This window comes from Podarcis cretensis (genome assembly GCF_951804945.1).
Source record: "Podarcis cretensis genome assembly, chromosome: 2".
NCBI classification, from domain to species: Eukaryota; Metazoa; Chordata; class Lepidosauria; order Squamata; family Lacertidae; genus Podarcis; species Podarcis cretensis.
Genome location: NC_137171.1, coordinates 35,884,806 through 35,905,609, shown reverse-complemented (window position 1 = coordinate 35,905,609; position 20,804 = coordinate 35,884,806). Strand labels below are relative to the sequence as shown.

At 43.1% G+C, this 20,804-nt stretch overlaps 1 protein-coding gene across 17 annotated transcripts in view; it reads left to right on the top strand.

Annotated features, from left to right (window-relative positions):
* The first annotated feature begins 444 nt into the window (after window positions 1-444).
* The window catches only part of EXOC7 (exocyst complex component 7), a 35,925-nt gene continuing 15,565 nt past the window's right edge, over window positions 445-20,804 (top strand). Inside the window, exons 1-12 of one of the 17 annotated variants that reach the window (XM_079966006.1) lie at window positions 445-687; window positions 1,737-1,802; window positions 2,145-2,329; window positions 6,230-6,335; window positions 7,048-7,270; window positions 8,687-8,827; window positions 9,777-9,944; window positions 11,310-11,321; window positions 17,142-17,234; window positions 17,925-17,993; window positions 19,589-19,734; window positions 19,841-19,993. In XM_079966006.1, the coding sequence (XP_079822132.1) occupies window positions 628-687; window positions 1,737-1,802; window positions 2,145-2,329; window positions 6,230-6,335; window positions 7,048-7,270; window positions 8,687-8,827; window positions 9,777-9,944; window positions 11,310-11,321; window positions 17,142-17,234; window positions 17,925-17,993; window positions 19,589-19,734; window positions 19,841-19,993 (1,422 nt within the window). In that variant the 5' untranslated portion in view covers window positions 445-627. The remainder of the gene's footprint in view (window positions 688-1,736; window positions 1,803-2,144; window positions 2,330-6,229; window positions 6,336-7,047; window positions 7,271-8,686; window positions 8,828-9,776; window positions 9,945-11,309; window positions 11,322-17,141; window positions 17,235-17,924; window positions 17,994-19,588; window positions 19,735-19,840; window positions 19,994-20,804) is intronic. The other 16 variants (XM_079966016.1, XM_079966015.1, XM_079966019.1 and 13 more) reach the window with 16 other exon arrangements.

Here is a 20,804-nt window from a genome sequence, read left to right as displayed (position 1 = left end):
TTACATTCAACCAAAGCCATTTGAGAACTAGGCAGAATATAGACAAATCTGTATATAAGGCAGGCATATGAGAAAAGGGTATCCAGTTACCCAGTTAAGGCTATTCTTAACCTAATGCAGTCGGCTGAATAATTAAACGAATATGACCAGGTAACTAAACCAAGCTTGCTTTTCTCTGTGGTGTGAAGCGACTTAGGTACAACTAGCTCCACCTGTTTGGACCCCAAACAGATTGCCACTGACTGCCGTCTCTGGGCGGCATTAGTTGCCTCTTTTAACATGGAGGCGGCCTGGCAGGGTCCTCGGTTCTCAGCATTCCAAGCCCAGCCCCCTTCCGCGCACGCGCACTACCGCACCAAGCTCTCAGAACTCATTTCATCTCTCCAAAGTTCCGCGCGTTCCCCCCCACCCCACCCCCCGCACGCGCTCGCGGGGCGGGGCTCCGTTCTGTTCCTGTCAGGTGGCAGCCTATCGCCCGCCACTCTCAAGATGGCGGCCGTCCCATGCCGGGAGAGGGCGGGGAATGAGGCGGAAGTGAAAGCGGGTAGTGTTGACAGAGAGCTATAGCTATTGAAGCGGCCTTTGCCTGCGGAGTTGCTGAGGGGGGAGAAGCGCCTTGGTGTCAGGATGATTCCGACGGAGGAGGCGTCCGCCCGGAGGAGGGAAATAGAAGAGAAGCTGAAGCAGGTGGGCGGCACCTCACTGTGCATCCCCCCCCCCCAGCATCGTCCTCTCAGCCTCGCCCTCGTTGGGCTGAGGCTTCGGGCCCTGCTCTGCTCCCCCCCCCCCGTTTAAAGTCTCCCGCCTCCAGCTTTCGGTTCCCCCTGCGTGGTTCACTGCCTCCCTCAGAGACCACAGGCCCAAACCCCTGCCCTTAACCTGGGACTCAGTTCCACTGAGCTCAGGGAGGCTTCCTTCCAAGTAAATACAGGACTGGGTTGTGAGTGATTCCCTAAAACCAAGTGGGGGGTAGGGAGGTGGGAGGGAAAGCCCACTACATGGTAAGATTGCCATTTGTTTACTGTACTTCCCCTGTAAACTGCCTGTGTGACACCCTGAAATACAACTATTTTCTTGGTTCTCTAAATGAAAGGAAAATCTTCCCCTGTTAATTGTTTTATGTGCTTAGCGGCACAAATAAGCCTGGCTGTTTTGTTTCTTTGTGTCCTTTACACGTTGTCCCAATAACTGGGTGGCTTCCAATAATAATAAAAAAAGGCAAGACAGGATTGCAACACTAAGGAACTGATGCAGCAGAAAACCAGACAAAAACGAGTGCAACCGAGTTTGCAGCAGCACCAAATTATTGCAGACATTTAAAGTCCAAGAATACTACAAAGATGTAAAAATCAGAAAACGGTATTAAGGCTAAGAAGGTTGACAAGCCAGCATTTTCGTGTTGCACGAACGTGCTCCAAAATGTTTAGAGGTAGTCCCAAGATCCAGGAGTACAGCCTTCCCCAGCACCCTTGACAAGAGAGTGTTTCTCTAAAGCTCTGTGGTTCAGAGAGCGTTGTGCCAAATTGGAAATACTTTAAAATATCATGAAAAGGTATATTGGTTAAAGCTGCTTTTTAAAATTTTGTTTAAATTCATACCCAAATCTTGAAAAATTTACATTAAAACATATAAAAGCAACACCCTGTTACCATTTTCCAAGTCTGCTAAGCATCTAGAAAAGTAGTTCAAGAGCCAGAGTAATGGGTTGTGTCTTTCCTCCTCTCTTGCAATGACAGGAAGAAGAAACATTATCTTTCATTAGAGATAGTTTAGAAAAAAGTGACCAGCTCACAAAAAACATGGTAAGTTTGCATAACATGCATTTTATTTTAAAGTGGAGCATAAATATATTATAGGGCAATCCTATGTGTGTATGTACTGGGAAGTAAGTCCTACTGAATTCAATGGATCTTATTCCCGAGTAAATGTGCCTTACATTGCAGTCCTAATACATGTTAACTGAGAAATAAGCTGCATTGAGTTAAATGGAACTCAACTCCCAGGTAAGTGCATAAAGATTGCAGTGTAAATCTCAGTTTATGTTGTGTTTCACTTGATGGAACTCCAAACTAAAATACAGCAATGCAGGTGGTTATTGTTGAAGGAAATGGACCCCATGAGATATCTCTGGTTTTGTTTTTTAGGTTTCCATTCTCTCATCTTTTGAAAGCCGTCTGATGAAGCTGGAGAATTCAATAATCCCTGTACATAAGCAGACTGAGAATCTTCAGCGCCTGCAGGAGAACGTTGAGAAGACATTGTTCTGTTTGGATCACGTTATAAGTTATTACCATGTAGCAAAAGACACAGAGAAAATTATAAGGGAAGGGTGAGTTGAGTTTCAGGACCCTCAATATCTTTGTGAGGTCTGTTCTTTTTTTCAGTGTCAGTCTCTTCACCTGTCTTTTACCACCTTGAATAATCTAATTAATTTTAAGAATGGTGGTTGAATTACAGAAGGTAACTGGAGATAGGCATTTTAAGTTATAAGAAACATGGGATCCTCTTTTATTAGGAAAATAAACCTGACAGTGGTTATGAGCAGGCTTTCCCCAGTTGTCCCATTGGTTTTAGAATAATATCTCTGAGGAGGTACATCAGAGCACACCCCTTTCAGGGGTTTCAGGGGATGAAAATTCAAGGCACAACTGTTAAATATCACCTTTCTGGTCCAATATAAATTCTGATCATTTTTAAAGATTTCTTTACCTCGCAGGGGGTCGACCTGGCTTGTGTGACGGAGACCTGGGTGCACGAAGGGGCAACAGTTACCTTACGAGAGATGGCGCCCCTGGGTTTCTCTGTCCTCCACCGACTGTGGGCCGGGGGGGAGGGGTGGTATTATTAATCCGGGAAGATTGTCCTTTCAGGGCTCTACCATCGCCATCGATCCCCGGCATTGAATGTGTTGGCCTAGTGTGGGGCTCTGAGGAGAGCTTGGCTGTCTGGCTGGTGTACCAGCCACCTAGCGCACCAGCAGCCACCCTGTCAGGCCTATTGGAGGCGGTGGCCGGCTGGGCCTTGGAGTTCCCTAACCTACTGGTATTGGGGGACTTCAACATCCATGCTGATGCCAGTCCCTCCTCACAGGCTCTGGACCTGGTGTCTTCCATGGCGACACTAGGGCTCTCCCAGTTTGTTTCGGGCCCCACACATCAAGCAGGCCACACGCTGGATTTGATCTTCGGCGTAGGTATAGATGTGATCATGTCTCCTTCGATGAAGGTGCCATGGTCTGATCACTACGCTCTGAAAGCCAGGATTGACTTTCCACCCCCACCCTGCTTAGGTGGTGAGCCAATTTGGGCTCGCCCGCAGAGGCTGATGGACCCTGAGAGATTCCGCCAAGCCTTGCAGGACCTTGCTCCCCCTGGCGACTCATTGACTGAGCTTGTTGAGGGCTGGAATATCCAGCTCCTGGCAGCCATCGATGAGATCGCACCTAAGCGCCCTCTGCGACCCCGCAGAAACCGGGCTCCCTGGTTTACCGAGGATCTCCGGAAAATGAAGTGGGACCTCAGACGGCTAGAGCGAGTTTGGCGGGGTGCCTGTGACAGAGCCTCAATAACATCTTATAGGGCTTTTATGAAAACCTACGAGATGGCGGTGAAGGCTGCTAAGAAGTCTTACTTCTCGGCCTCCATTGCATCCGCTAGCTCTCGCCCGGTGCAATTATTTAGTATAATCAGGTCTTTAACGTCCCTTGAGGGACAGCCAAATTTAAATAACAATTTGACACACAGCTGTGAGGCATTTGCGAGCTTTTTTGTGGAGAAGGTCTTGTTGCTCCGCCATGACCTCCCTCCCAATTTGGATACAATAAAGGAACTGGAGGCCCCTCGACTGTCCTCGGGTCCAGTATTGGACCACTTCGACCGGATATCCCCAGCCGATGTGGACAGACTCCTCCGAGCTGGAAAGCCCACCACCTGTTCTCTCGACCCGTGCCCGTCTTGGCTGATTAGAGCGTGTCCAGACGAGGTGCGGGCCCTCCTGAGGGATATCATCAATTTGTCCCTTGGCATGGGGACATTCCCAGGGGAACTGAAGGAGGCAGTGGTGCGCCCGCTCTTATAGAAAACATCATTAGATCCTTTAGATCTATCCAATTACCGCCCGGTTTCGAATCTTCCGTTCCTGGGTAAGGTGATTGAGAGAGCGGTTGCTGAACAGCTTGGTGGGTTTCTGGATGAAACATCGGCTCTGGATCCATTCCAGTCCGGCTTCCGCGCTGGTCATGGGACCGAGACGGCTCTGGTTGCCCTAACAGATGATCTTCGTAGACAGCTGGATCGAGGCAGGTCGGGGCTGCTGATTCTTTTAGATCCAAGGCACAGTCCTTCAATGGCTGCGCTCGTTTCTCTCTGGTCGGGGACAGAGGGGGGGGGGGAATTGTCATTGTGCCACTCCTTGGTGTGTGGAGTACCTCAGGGTGCGATACTCTCCCCGATGCTTTTCAACATCTTTATGCGCCCCCTCGCCCAGCTTGTCCGGAGTTTTGGGCTGGGTTGCCATCAGTATGCCGATGACACCCAACTCTATCTGTTGATGGATGGCCATCCTGACTCGGCCCCAGACACACTGACCAGATGTTTGGAAGCTGTGGCTGGTTGGTTACGTGGGTTACGTGGGTTGAAGCTAAATCCTTCGAAGGCAGGGGTCGTGTGCCTGGGACGGGACGATATGGGATGGGGGGGGGGGCAACTCCCATCTCTTGCGGCGGCGCAATTAGTGCCAGCACCGTCCGTTAAGAGTTTGGGTGTAATCTTTGACACCTCCCTTTCCATGAAGGCGCAGATTGCAGCTATAACAAAGGCGGCATTTTTCCATCTCCGCCAAGCTAAGCAGTTGGCTCCTTACCTCTCTCGCCCTGACCTAGCCACTGTGATCCACGCGACAGTCACCTCCAGACTGGATTATTGTAACTCGCTCTACGTGGGGCTGCCCTTGAGACTGACCCAGAAACTCCAGCGGGTGCAGAATGCTGCAGCGAGACTCCTTACGTGGTCTTCACTGCGAGATCACATTCACCCGGTGCTATACCAGCTGCACTGGCTCCCGGTGGAGTACAGGATCAGGTTTAAGGTGCTGGTTTTAACCTTTAAAGCCCTATATGGCCTAGGACCCTCGTACCTACGGGACCGCCTCTCCTGGTATGCCCCACAGATAAACTTACGGTCTTCAAATAAAAACATCTTGAAGGTCCCAGGCCACAGAGAAGTTAGGCTGGCCTCAACTAGAGCCAGGGCTTTTTTGGCTGTGGCTCCAATCTGGTGGAACACTCTGTCACAAGAGACTAGGGCCCTGCGGGACTTGACATCTTTCCGCAGGGCCTGCAAGACAGAGCTGTTCCACCAGGCCTTTGGCCAGGGCACAGCCTGACTCCTTCCCTTGGCAATCTTCACGGAGCTCTGGCCCAATGGTTGCCAGTGGCTTGATACAAATTAATTTTATAATGAATGATTTTAGAGTGTTGTTTGTGCTGTACTTTTGTACTGTTTTATTGTTGTTAGCCACCCTGCTAACTGGGGAGGGCGGGATATAAATAAAATTTATTATTATTATTATTATTATTAAAGCACTCTGCTGTTTTATGTATGCATTTATTATTGTAGATTTCATCACAGAACCATAGAGTTGGAAGGGACCCTAAGGGGCATCAAGCCCAAACCCTTGCATTGCAGGAATCTCAGCTAAAGCATCCGTGGCAGATAACCATCCAACCTCTGCTTAAAAACCTCCAGTGAGGGAGAGTCCACCACCTTCCAAGGGTGTCCGTTCCACTGTAGAGCATTAAACATCAGATGGATTTTGGTGGAGTATAGTGAAGTGATAGCCTGGTTTTTCCCCCATTGAGGACTTCAGATAGAGGCAGTTATTTACCCTTTGCCTAAAATTATCCCTACCACTTGTCTAGGCCAATGTCTCAAAGAAAACTGTTCTACTGAAGCTGGTGACCTGGCACCTAATGACAAATCATAGGTTAAAAGGTTGTTTATTTGGGCTGTAATGTATGCCAGCTATCCTTGTAACTTACATACTTTAATTCCATCAGTGATGGCAGACTTTCCTGTTGGGAAGAAAAATTACAGGATATTATTATTATTATTATTATTATTATTATTATTATCTGGGAGAAAATGGTAAGCCAGCTTCATAGGGATTTTATGGTAAGCAGTTGCCTCTTCATGTAGCTTTGTTGTTGAACCAGATGTATTTTTAATTGCAGCCCTACAGGAAGATTGGAGGAGTATTTGGCCTGCATGGCTAAAATTCAGAAGGCTGTGGAGTATTTCCAAGACAACAATCCTGACAGCCCAGAGCTTAATAGAGTGGTATGTAAAGCAGTTGCACACGGGACTACTGACTACACATTCATCTCTCTTCAGAGCTCTCCTTGCTTTTTCCATTTAGGCTTTGCTCCATTTGGAAGCAAATATCAACACATCATAATCTCTCTGAAGATAGTTATCCAGAATGACATATGAGCACACCTACATTTTGTTTTTGAGCTTTTCTCAGAGAAGCAGCCTCTGCAGAAGCCCCAAATTGTCTGTGTTTAAACCCTGTGTTTAAAAAAGAAACATGCACAAAAATGTTTTGATACAGGAACTTATAAAATAGAAAATGGTGTTCACTTGGTATTTCCCTTCTCCTTTACAGAGCGATTTATGCCAAATATTAAAAATGGATTTTGAGCAGATGATTTTAAAGTGGGGGGAAATACTGTATAGTACTGCTGGGAATCAGAAGTGGGGAATTCAGGCATTGTGGCCATTGTGAGAACAGGATCCTGGGCTAAGATGGGCCATTGGCCATTGGCCATTGGCCTGATCCAGCAAACTTTTTTTGAAAAAGTTCTTATGCCAAATCTCTAGCTTAGGAGGTGAAAGAGCTATCTGGTAGTCCTGCAGGTGTGTCTTCTGAAAGGAAAACAGACATATTTGGGTGCAAATGCACTGTGCAGAAGCCGAACAGTGCTGTTTTACCACCTTAAAACCAATAGTTCTTACAGCTAATCTTTTTCATATATGTTATTCCAACCAGAAATTGTTGTTCGAGAAGGGGAAGGAGTCTCTGGAGTCTGAATTTCGTAGCCTTATGGCACGACACTCTAAACCAGTTCCACCAATCCTTATCCTGGATCTCATCACTTTGGATGATGAAATGGAATTGCAGGAAGATGTGACATTAGAACACCTCCCTGAGAGTGTTCTGCAGGACATTGTCCGTATTTCTGGTTGGCTGGTGGAGTATGGGAGGAACCAAGGTAAGTCGTGAAGTGATTAGTTGTCTTTCTTTTTCTTTCTTTTAAGCTTCAGGCAGTCAGCTAAGACCTCCTTATCTTGCTAAGCTTTCAATGTGGGTTAAAGTTTGGTCTTGCTGAATTCATTTTCTTCTCTTCTTGAGTTTATTGTATGAAATTGATCTGAATAGTTTGGACAGCCTTACTGCATTTCGTGCATTTTAAGACATCAGCAGTGGTTGAGGTTACATTCTTCTATAATATTTGAATTAGTTGTTGTCACCTCATTTATGATACATGAACATATTCTAATATTTGTTTCCCCAACTGATCCTGTTAGCTTTGCATAATCCATGCAACTCCCAGGATTCTGTGGGGGAAACCATGACTGTCAGAGTGGTATAAATGTTCTTTAAATGTATGGTGTGGTTTGTTTGAGCATAATGCAAAGCCCAAGGATCATGGCTCCTGCTCATGAGCGAAGTGGAAGTAAACCATGAACCTTGGCTTACCAGGACATTCAAATCAATACCACTGTGTGGCACAAATCTTCAAAGCCCTTATTTTAAAGTGACTAAATTTGCATGTATTATAAAACTTGTCAACCTAATACTAAGATCAGTTATGGCTTATGCAGCAAAGGTGCATTTTTTAAAAAGTTTGTGTGTAGTAGGCAAAGATGCACAGCTGGACACTCCTGCCCTGGGTCTCATCTGTTGTTTTTCATCTGTAGTTATAATTCTACTGTGTGCACTTGTGAACTGAGCCTGGAATAGGCTCATTGATTTTTTTTTCCACTTCACTAGTCCACAACCTTCAAAATCCCCTGGGTGTCTGTTTTTTGTATGCCTTCTGAGCAGAGGATGGTTATTTTTGTGATGATATTGCCAGTAGATGCAGGCTAATATGGAATAGAAAATGAAAACATATCCTCTGCCCTGCATAAAACTCCAGGTGGAACATTTTGTGTGCCAGCTTTTAAAAACAATGCTAAGCATTAAAAAGTGTTCTGGAGTTCATTATGCTTCATCTATTCTACACAATCTTGTTGTAATCCTTATAATGACCCTGTTTGATATATTATTATTATTATTATTATTATTATTATTATTATTATTATCATCATCATCATTATATTGAGAATGAAAGAATGAGAAAGGGTAGTAGTCTATTGCCTACACAAATTCAGAAAGGTCAGTTTACTTCTAAGGTGTTCCTGCTTCTATAAAAATTAACCGTCAGCTACTATTCTGAAATTCCTACTGTGAAACTCTAATTGCTCTTTGTGATTATTACAGTAATCTATTATTATAGTACTATGCGTATAGGATGTATACTCTGACTATTAGTTACTACAACCCTAATCTATGAAGCTCTCTTGTAGCCTGAACTAAGCCCTGTGGGCATCAGTTGTATGACATGGTTTTTCTTGTGGTGCAGGATTTAACTGGCTGTTTGAGGAGGAGCATCTGTCTGCAGGAGCCCAGAGAGGAAGCCTAAAGAGGGAGCACAGAACGGGGTCTTACACCAGCATAGCCTCTAGGGAGAGCACTGTAGGGCGAGAATTAGAACACAACCGTAGTAAGTGTAGGAAGCTTAGATTTAGAAAGCATCTGGGAGTGATGTAGAATACAAAACTACTTTCATGTGCACTGAAAAGAATTCTATAGCTTTTTTACAAAGTAACTATGGTCTAAACCACTGAGCCTAGGGCTTGCCAATCAGAAGATTGGCGGTTCGAATCCCTGCGACAGGGTGAGCTCCAGTTGCTCGGTCCCTGCTCCTGCCCACCTAGCAGTTCGAAAGCATGTCAAAGTGCAAGTAGATAAATAGGTACCACTCCAGCGGGAAGGTAAACGGTGTTTCCGTGCGCTGCTCTGGTTCGCCAGAAGCGGCTTAGTCATGCTGGCCACATGACCCGGAAGCTGTACGCCGGCTCCCTCAGCCAGTAAAGCGAGATGAGCGCCACAACCCCAGAGTCGCCCGCGACTGGACCTAATGGTCAGGGGTCCCTTTACCTTTTAACTAGTAGAAGTGGTCTGATTTTACTGTAGTAGTAATATGTTGTTGTTTTTTTAACATATTGGTGTTAAAATATTTCTATCAACAACTAATGCAATTTTCAAACAAGTTTGCTTTGTTTTTCTTTTTTCAGCAGGATTTTTTACTAACTTAGTATCTACTGGCTAAGCCACACATTCATATGAATAAAGCTTAAGATGCACCAGACATGCATTTTGATGTACTGATGAGGTTTCTTTTAAAATCCAAGTTTATTTCAATTAATACAAAATAAGCAAGTTTTATCTGAACACGGAATATAAAATTTATAATTCAAATTTATGGATTATATTGTTTGAAGATTGACGTTCGTTTTTCCATTAAGCAAGAAATGCTGTCAAATTTTAAACAAAATTATTGTTTGATTCCCTCCCGTCACGATAGCTTTGATAATATCAAATGTGGTTTGGAACAAAAAAAAAACTAACTGCTGATGTACACTACTAAGTGTGTGTATATTTCTTCCTAGACTTCATGAATGTTTACTATCAGATCCGTTCCAGCCAGTTGGATCGTTCCATCAAAGGACTGAAGGAGCATTTCCGGAAAAATAGCTCTTCCTCGGGGGTTCCATATTCCCCTGCCATTCAGAACAAGAGGAAGGACACACCAACTAAAAAGCCCATCAAAAGACCAGGTTAGTCCGAAGTGTTACATGCCAGTGTAACAACTGGAAGCTCCAGTCTTAATAGTCTTGCTTTTTAATCAGTCTGTTCATCTGATGGAGTTCTCTTTGTCTTGTGATGTTTGGTTTTTCATTAGGTATTTTCTAGATGTTTCCATTTTGGTTGGATGCCTACATAAATTTCCAGGTTGCTGTGAAGAGCCCCTTAAATAAAAGCTGCATTGTGTTCTTTTCTTTCTTTTTTTAATGAAATGGTTATAAGGAAAGTGATGTATGGAGGACCCACCATTCCCTGGGCCACTTCCAAGACTTTGAGATGCCCATCATATTTCACTGGCCCCAGTAGACATGCTTGCAGATACAGCAAGCATTTTAACACACTCTATGAATCTAGACGGAAGATCTGTGAATCTAGACAGAAGGTTTTTGTACTGTGTTCCTTGAACCATCAGTCTCAGCAAGAGTGCCCAGGTCTCATTGGGGGCAGATGGGCTCTGCTGTTGTTATTAGTATGAAAAAGCTAGAGTCTGTTATAATTCCTCCATTGTCACAGACTGTGCTAGCTATAGAAAATTGCTTTTTTGCCAAACATTCATGCACATATTGCTCAAGTGTAGATGCTAGAGTGATTTCCTTCATGGAACTCCCCACTGCCCACTGTTGGTCATGTGGAGCCTCTATAAAATTGCAAAATAAAAAATCCCTTTGCTGAACTTTCACCCACAGCAAGTACTGTGTGGAACAAAGGGCTTAATTTTAAGGGTTCCTTGATTATAACAGTTGCTGTAAGTATTTAAAAGATTCTCACACCAAGAGTTATTTTAAATCTCCTGAGTGCTAAGATTTTCTTGCTATTTGACTGCTCTAGGCTGTTGGCTTTTACATCATGGGCATAGCTTAGGTGGGGTGGCAAGGGGGGCAGCTGCCCGCCTAGATCAAATAAAACAATAGAAATACTTAATTAACTGACCAGTCATGTTGGTGCTGCCCCCCCCAACAAAGTCTTGGCACCCTAACAAAAATCCTGACTACGCCCATGATTTACATACAAGTGTAGAGTGTAGCTGTTTCATTGATTAAAAATGATAACTATCTGGAAGAGAAAACAATGTTTAAGGAGGTACGTATTTTATACCAGCTTCATCTTCTGTTTATCCAGATCAATTCAAAGCATTGTGAAGTGTGTCTGGGGGAAAAAGATAATAATTTTACTGGATGAAACTAAGAATTATAAATGTTCTCCCAATCTATAGAAATAATAGACAAGTAGGAGATTTGTAGAACAGTCTGAGATTTGAGTTATGAGGCATTACAATAGCATGTTATAATTGTTCTATGTCTTTGTTTTTGTTTTTATAATCCTTATGTGAATGACAGTCCTCATCCCAGGTAAAGTGTGTGTTCTGTGTGTCTCTTCTGCAGCTTGACAGACCTTAACTAAACATCTATGTGCTAAGATGCCATTGCAGACCTATTACTAGTGCTAGCAAAGTCTGTGCTTGGGTTTTTTCAAGGGGATATTTGCCTATGGAGGGGCATAGTTACAATGCCCTGGAGTTCTTCCTGAAAGCTGACTGTGCTAAGAGAGAAGCTGAGGAGGTTTGGGGTCAGATTTTTAAATTAAAGCCAGGTCCACTGTCCATGTGTACATATACATTGACTAGACTATCAGACATTTTACCTCTCAGTAAGATGGAAGCAAATGTTAATTTACTGAGAGCAATATATCACTTACCGCCAATGATGTTTTTGTTTTTCCAACCCTGAGACTAAAACTGCTGTTTTGTCTGAGACATACCACTTTATCTGGTGTGTAAGGCAGTAGATGCAGTGAAGTCATCCTTGTCTGACTGCCTCTGATATTTCCAAACCAGTGGGTTGCTACAGTTGTGTGAAGTGTAGGGACAATTCAGTGGACCACACGAGGCTAATTAACATCCTTAAATAATTTTGTCATGTGTGCTACCCATTTGCCTACAGCACCTATAATGCCAAACTGAATGAAACACGTATTTCTGACATGCTGGATGTGCTCGGTCTGCTAGCTTTCTCAGTTGGTGATCAACTAGAAACCTGGAAAATGATCAATCCCAACTAACAGTGTGTGTTTGAAGTAGACCTGCAGAGAAGCAAATCTTTAAACATAATGACAGATAATTGTGCTATATAATTATTTGGCAGATACTGAATCACTCAGTTTTATTTCCCAAAACTATTCAGCTTTCAAGGGCAGCTCTTCACGTGACATTCTAATGTCTCTGTCAAAATTGTCGCTCTTGGTTTCTTTTGTCGGAATGTAATCATCCCTTATTTTGTCTCTTATCTGTCTTGAATGATGGGCAAAGAAGCAACTGTTCCATTTTCTGTGCTGCTGCTTGAAAAAATCATGTTCACTCCACCCCCCCCCCAGCCAATGTTTAGCTTCTAGTTAGTGTTCCATGGCTCTAATGGAAGGGTATCTCTGTACTACATGCCTATTTTAATCCCATACATTGAATGAGTTAAGACCTTGCCCCTCCCTCCTGAAAAAAGAGAAAAGTCTCATGGAGCAGGTATCATGAGCTGGGAGAATATGTGCTACGAAAGTGTTATATTCATGGATGTAAATGATAGAGCCCCACCAAAGTGTAACTGAACTTGAGGAGAGCTTGTCTTCTCAATATAAGGATTTCAACCCTTTTACGCTGTTGCTCCCCCACCCACCCGCCCCAATATCTCTACATCATTCCAGACAAAATCTTGCAGTATTCAAGGATAGTTTTTAATGCAAAGAAATTACAAGGGGGCATGCTCAGTGATTCCTTGGGACTTCTTAAATGGATCACTAATTTATCGACTTGGGAGAGATGCCATCATGATGTTTAGACACATTTTTGCTTCATAATAGGAACAAAGCTGATAGTTTGGTCCTGAGCAAAGTTGGGGGCGGCTTTCTGCTGTGGAGTGACTTTTAATAAAAGTCTTTGAAGCCATTGCACTAACAGAATTATTTATGTTGAAAATATGTCTCTTCATGGGGAAAGGACCTAAAGTTCCCTCACCACTATGCTACAAGTAACCTAGATGTCTCCAAGTCCACCGTCCACCCCCAATACAAGAACCACTGGGTTACTGACTTCCCGAATGCTTGCAAGGAGATAATGTTTTGAGGACAGCTGTGTAAGCTTAGAAGTAACAGCCTGTTTCTCCTCTCTCGGCTTGATCACTGCCTCTACCTTGAATGTGATGCCTTCATTAGTAACCGCCATGCTGTCCCACTTGGTTCAAAAGTGCCTAATCGGGAGAAATAAACCTAGAACAAAAGCAGTTGGTTTCCAATAGAATCCATCAAGGCCTAATTAGGATGCTAAGTACTCTGTTCTCCAGTAGCACTGATTTAATACCCAGAAGCACTTGGTGTGTCTGGAGGTAAATATGGCTAATTGTTCTTATGCAAATCAGAGGAAGACAGTGAGCCAAGGTCCCTTATCTGTAGAGAGTATGGAAGACTTAACTTTGTAGTTTTGCATAGGGAATAGCTCATACTGATGCTTGCTAAATACATAGTAGCTAGAGTCATATTTACATTCTCAACAAAAATAAGAGTGCTAATTTCAATTATGCACCAGCTCTTCAGAGCCTAGTGATGTTTTGCATAATCAGTGGTAAGGCTCAAAAAATGTAGCATGGGTAACCTAATTCTAGGAATTCAGGAAGCATGGGTCAATTGCACAGTTCAAAAAGCTTAAGAATGGCTTCATACTTTTGCAGGGAAAAGGGATTTTTAAAGTTCAATATTTATTAAATTTACACCCCACTTTTCCTCCCACAGGAGCCCCGGGTGGCCTGTGCCTCATTTAGCAATACTTGCTGACTGCTAGCATTGCTTTCAGACACAAGGCATGTAAAAATTAGGCACGTGCACACCCGTTTATGATCTTGTATGCTCCACTTTAATAATACAGAATTTGAGCAAAATTTAAAATTTGTTGTTCTTTGCAAGCACTTGGAAGATAACTTGATCTGGCTTTCTTAATGCAATGATTGGTCTCATGATTTATTGCAAATGCATTATCTTAATTGGAACTGTCCCTTGTAAATGAAGTTCATTGTTTACAGCATTGTTGCAAGTTGGCTAATATAGAGTGCCTGTGATGATTGCAAGCCATTTGTGGTTTTCTAAAATGTTTTAAAAAATACTCTATAGATTTAGTCAATAAACCTCAGCGCAGATTCTGCAGTATTAATGTTCTTGCTGTTAACCAGTTTTAAATATCTGGCAGGTGGAGAACAGCTTACTGTATCTTCTGCCCTGCTGTCGTTATCCTACCATATGATGGCATTTGATAAATAATGCAACTATAATAATATTGTCACAATGACAACTTTTGAGGAGAGATTTCTGCTGCCTTAGTTCTTTCCCTGAATACAATTCCACACATTCAAAGCTAAACTTGCCTTCTTTGATGTATACTGCATTTGTATGCCCACAAAGTTTTAGGCAAATTGTTAAGCCAAATATTCTCTTGTTTCAGAAAAGTGCATTCCATTGATACAAGGTGTGCTTAGCATAAATAGAAACATAAAGGCTCGCAGCAGTGGCAAGGGTACTTCTTTCACCATTATTTTGTTACAGTACATAAAGTGCAATTGTACCATGATATCTGCTCTAAGTGGGGTACACAGTATTTGCAGTATTTTTAATCAGCAATAGGGCTAATAATAATAATAATAATAATAATTTATTATTTATACCCCGCCCATCTGGCTGTGCCTCCCCAGCCACTCTGGGCGGCTTCTATAGAAACCAAAAATACAGTAAAAAATCACACGTTAAAAACTTCCCTGAAAAGGGCTGCCTTAAGATGTCTTCTGAATGTCAGGTAGTTGTTTATCGCTTTGACGTCTGCTGGAAGGGCGTTCCACAGGGCGGGCGCCACTACTGAGAAGGCCCTCTGCCTGGTTCCCTGTAGCTTTGCTTCTCGCAATGAGGGAACTGCCAGAAGGCCCTCGGCGCTGGACCTCAGCGTCCAGGTGGAGACGCTCCTTCAGGTATACTGGACCAAGGCCAGTATCACATCTCCATTAGATTATGGGTGCTGGGGTTGGCTTGTTTGTGTGTGCATTGTAAGCAAAAGTGAAAGGTATTCTTAGTGATATATTACATAGTTTGTCCATTTTTACCATCATTGGAAAGGTTATAAAGCACTTTATACCTTTCCAGATTTGTTTCTTCTGCGTCTGTGTCTAGAGTGTTGTTTGATGTCGAAAGCATTGCTTGCACTCTGGGTGTATATGTACCAGGGAGGGCGGGGGTTATGCCTATCTGCGCTCTTGATTCTGTTGGTATGTTTTGTTGCATGTTCACTAATACATTCTCATGTAAACTGAGGTTTGTTTGTGGACTGACATTTTAACGCTTTCTCTTGTGCTTTTTTCAGTGTTTCTTAGTTGCAGCATCCTGCTTCAGCTACAGTTTAATGCTTTCTTCGTTTTTTTGTTTTACAAAAACGTTCAATTTTTGTGATGTATTTCATTTGCATTTATTCAGAAGTAGAGTCCTAGGGGCTGGGGAGGGGCACAGCTTGACTTTTTGTCCTTTCATTTTGCAGCTAGGCAAGGGGGCTGGAGCAGATCTGAGCTGTGCTGTTAGCTTCTGCCTTCTATTTTCTACAGCTCTCGTGGATGCCTACCCTGTTCTGTAAAGACTTAGCTTTCTCTTTACTTTACCTTTTTTTCTGTCCATGGTGAGAATGCTCAGAATAACACACAGTCTGTAACTACCGTACTTTTGTGGCCAGCTGTTCCTGCGCACAAGGCCGTGGGTATGCCTTATGTGGCCATTGGGGGCAGGTATTCCCTGTGGAATGTGGTACCTGCTGTGAAGCCTTGGGGTGCTTGGCTGTCATTTGTGACTTACATTTGTGCTGCTTCTGCTAGACTGGTAGGGGATTGGGAAAGAATTTCCAGGATTCAGTATATGGTGGTCTCTAGCACAGAGTCATGTGCCTCTCTGTGCATCTCCCTACCAGTTATCCTCGATATTCTTCCCTCATTTCATAATAGCAGAAAAATATCCGAAATCTTCTGCTCCCACATGCAGTATTGGAAACTATGTGAATTGATTTGGTTTGACTTCAGGCATTAAGTGCAATGTGGTTGATGCAAACAAAAAACAAAACAGAAAACAAAACAAAACAGTAATATTTTTGTGTGGCATGGTCTTTCTAGTTTGTAAATGGTAGCCTTGTGGGAAAATGGCAGACCATGCTTGTGCTCACAGACCTCATGGGAGGTGCTCTAACCTGATGCAATCTAAATGATGCAAGCAGTTGCTGCTTACAGTATTATTATTAAATAATATTTAATAGCAGCAGCAATCCGTTATTAGTTTTAAAATTCTTAATGTCCTGTTTCTCAAGATTCAGAGCAGCTGACAAGGTAATAAAAACAATAAAGCCATCACAAAAATTAATAAAAACAAAACAGATAGAAAGGATAAAACAATTAAAGCAAAAGAAGTCATCCAAGACTACGAATTAACAGAAACAACAGAAAATGAGGATTAACCCTCAACAGAGCAAGAATCCTCAGCTTTCCCACAAAAGCTTCCCTGAAAAGCCACATATAGATGGGATGGTGATTTAAAATTAAAGAAGGGACAAGGCTATCTTCCACAGTTTAGGCCCTGACCCTTGTATACACCTGCTTAACCTTAGCTGGTTGGGAAACTCAAGCAGGACCTCTGACTATGAGAGTGCACAGGGCTCTGCGTGGAACTCACACTGCAAAGAAATGGTCCTCCCCTTTGTGGTGCTCATGCAGCATCTGTAATAAGCGAAGCCATCTAGGGCTTTATCTACTAGTACTAGTACCTTGAATTGGGTCTAGTAGCACACGGTCCCATCAGGCTGCCCAACTTGCCAACCTAGCAGCTGCGTTCTTCACTGACTGCAGCTTCTGGACCATTTTCAAGGCAAGCGCCACTTAGAGCACGTTGCAGTAGTTCTTCAGTCTCCCTAAGGGGATTGGTGGCAGTATTAAAGGGCACATAATTGGGCATTCCTGAGTCTGTGTATGTGTATATGCAGAGCATTCTCACTGTTGGCCAGCACTGCCATGCTAGGTTTGGTTGGCAAGGCACTGGTGGAGGGTTGCTTTGTGTTTTGTTTCTCTCTCATTCATTTCCAAGGTCTCTTTGTCTCTCCTCTCTTGTGGCTCTGGTGACAGGCACGATCCGTAAGGCTCAGAATCTTCTGAAACAGTATTCTCAGCAATGTCTAGATGGGAAAAAGGGGGCCTCTAACCTCATTCCTATGGAAGGTAATCGCTTCTCTCACTTTTCACTCTTGAAGGGGGGCGTCTAACTTGGGTATTGGCCTTTCTTCCGCCTTCAAGGCTTCTGTTAGTCTTTAGCCCCACTGCCCTATACAATGAGGTTGCTCAATAAATATCCTGGCTTCTTGTGTCTTTGGGACACAAAAACTGCACAAAGAGCAAAGAGACCAATACAAAAAGATAGGGCAGCAGGTAACTCTTTGCAATGCTCTAAAGAGTTGCAGGCCACATAAATTTAGAGAGGTCCAATCTGTGATGCAGTTTGACTGGCTAACAGAAGTTCTGTTGTAGCTTGGTGTGACCTTTTCTCTCCATGATCTATCCTTGTTCACTTCATCTGGAAAGGTAGCAGCCCTTTCAACCTTGATCAAATTGGAATCGTTAATTCAAAGTACAATGCCTTGCTGTCTCTAAATGAATTTTAGGGACTACATTTAGAAACAAAGGCAGAATAACGGTGGCGCTTGCTTTTAACTATGAACCATGCATTATGCCATATTCTTGATCATGTTTGAAACTGCTACTACTATGGTATTGGAAAAGGGGGTCGTAGACCGGGTTGCCAGGAAAACACTTGTAAATGTCTGAGACAAGCAAATAAAACCTGAAGAGACAAGCACTGTGATGGCCTGGATAAACCACTCCTTCTGTTAATGCCCGCTGACATCTCGCTAGGTCATGAGCATGATTTACGAGTTAAACACCTTTCCGACACCCTGAGTGACAAGCATGGGCCAGCTGCTGGTAAGTACCATATTAAAACTTAAGCTGGCTAATTTAATACTTTTATTTTGAGTGTTTCTTGAGGTATTCTCCTAGGACAGTTCCAGGTGAATTTCCTCTCCCACCCCAAATCGGAGTATCTGACTTTTTCAAGCCGCACCGGATTGTGCTGATCTCTGCTAGTCTGAAAGACAACATGGGCACAAGAAGGGTTGACATGGATGGATCCGTCCAAAAGAGTGGCCGCAGCACAAACCTCCTATACTAGCTGGAACCTCTTTCCTTTAGCACTCTTCTCCACAACCCCCGAATACAGTTTAATCTTAAAGTGCTAAGCCACTCATATGAGAGATGACTGTCTAGGCTGTTCTTTCCCATTTATTCAAGATTTCAGTTCAGTAGAACTTGTCCCTGGTATTTTTACGCATAATTATCTCTGCTGTGCAAGTTCTCCAAACACCCATCTTCAACTGAATGGTGGGTGGGTGGGTGTATCTCTTCAGTGGACATAAAACTGAGCAGATTATATGATGTCACAGTGCCAGTAGCAAGATATAAGAAGAAATGGAATAAAATAACATCATATTGGCTAATGTCTTCAAAACCCCTATTTTAATAGTATTTGCAAGCATTTCTTTTTAAACCTGAGTTGCAACTTTCCTCAGAATTGTAGAATACCTTCACATGCTCTGGTGATAGGTGTGTATAATGGCAAAATAGATGTGTCAGCTTCTCCCCACATCATAGCAGACATCATGGCACAAGGGTTTTGTAATATACTGGATACCTATTCCATTATTCAAGACAGAAGAATTGGCTTCTGGGGGTAGATCTTGTAGAAATAATGGGGGAAAGAAGCCAATAGGAAATCCAGTAGCATCATGGGGAGAGGCACTGTTCCAAGAAGAGAGACGTGGAATATGTTCCTGGCCCACTGAGGGCCTTATTCTGCTATTTTTGGCATCAAGAACTTATTGACATTATTTATTCATTGAAAAGCATTTTTGTCTCACTCTCAGCTGAAAGACAGATTATTCTAGCATGTTGGAGGTATACTGATGTCTTGTGGCATTAGGGTTTTTTAAAGGCATTACCCTAGTTTTATCAGCTAAAGTATTTTTTTTTATGTTCCTTTACTTTGTTGGGCATAAATGTTTTAGGAGTGGAATGTGCTACTAAATCAAGGCAAGGCAAGTCCTTCCTTTTGTATCAATGATGCTGTTGCAAATAGGATAGATCCTTTCTAGGATGGAATTCTTTAGGAGAAATTCTGTTTCACAAAGGCACATGTCAATCAACACTAGAGACTGTTGTACAAATTTAAGGTGCTTTTAAGGTGTGAGTGAATGTGTTGAATCATTCACATTTGGGCTCCCCTTAAATGCTTGCGCTTAGCTTCTTAAAACATTGTATCCTGTCAAGAAGAACATGAAATATTCACCTCCCACCCCTAGATGCACCCTGTGGGCTGGCATGTAACAAAATTTGGGTTATTTGTATAGTTTGAAGTCAGTGGTGCTAGACACAAACTGCTCCACTACAAATGAAAATATATGCTAATATTATCAGGTTGCCACAGGAAACTGACATCTTCTACGCTTGTGCAATCCCTACAGGGAGAGATGACATGTTGGACATGGAGATCGATGCTTACATCCACTGTGTTAGCGCCTTCATCAAACTGGCCCAAAGCGAGTATCAGCTACTGACAGAAATCATCCCCGAACACCACCAGAAGAAGACATTTGACTCCCTCATCCAGGTCTTCTTGAAACTTAACATGGTTCCTTCCTTTTGCGGAAAAAGCCCATTTCCTTTTGTGGAAAAAGCCTATTTCTGTAATTCACCCAGGATTTGTTTTGCTGTAGGAGTCTTTAGACAACCTGATGATAGAGGGGGACAACATTGTCTCTGCAGCCCGAAAGGCCATCATACGTCATGATTACTCAGCTGTGCTGACTATCTTCCCCATCCTAAGGCACTTGAAGCAGACGAAGCCAGAATTTGATCAGGTTTTGCAGGTAACTGCCTATCAGTAAAACTCACTACAGTATTGCAAAGCAAGGTCATGTACAATTGGGATGCAGGATCCAGTTATTCATAGCTGGATCAGGACTCCAGACAGGATTTTGTAACAGTTGAGAACTGGTAGGGTGAAGGCCAATTCACAACACAGATGTCTCTTCTCCTTTGGGAGTTGCACTAGCTGCCTGTATGCAGCCCAGGACCCAAATATTTAAAGGAACACATCTCCCAATTTATGGTAGCCCATGCTGTGTGATCAGAGGGAAGAGGCCCTGCATGTGGTTCCACCTGTGAATGAGGTACATTCAGTAACGGCACAAAACAGGGCCCTATCTGCTGTAGTTCCTCCTGACTGTGAAACTCAACTGTCCCCCTCATTGGTGACGTTCTGATGCCAGCTTAAGGAGTTTTATTCATTCATGCATTTGAGAGATAGTCAGAAGTGTGGGCCACATAGACAGACTTTTGTGGAGTTAATTAGGTTTTCTGCTGTGTGTATTGCTTTTAACAATGCTTTTAGAAATTTCATTGTATTTTACATGTTTTATGGGAATGTGTGTTGTAAACCCTTCTGGGGTCTGGCTAGATGAAGAATGGTTATAAATAAAAATAATAAGCATATAAAATTTCTAGAAACCAAGTGAAAGAGAAGTAGCTGGGACTGAAGCACAAATGTCCATTTAAGACTAGCAGGCTTGTTCCCTCTTTCAAGAGCTGGAAGAGCCATAACTCTGCAGTAGAGCATCTCCTTTGCAGGCAGAAGGGCCCAGGTTCAATCCCTAGCCTCTACAGGTATGGTAGGGAAAG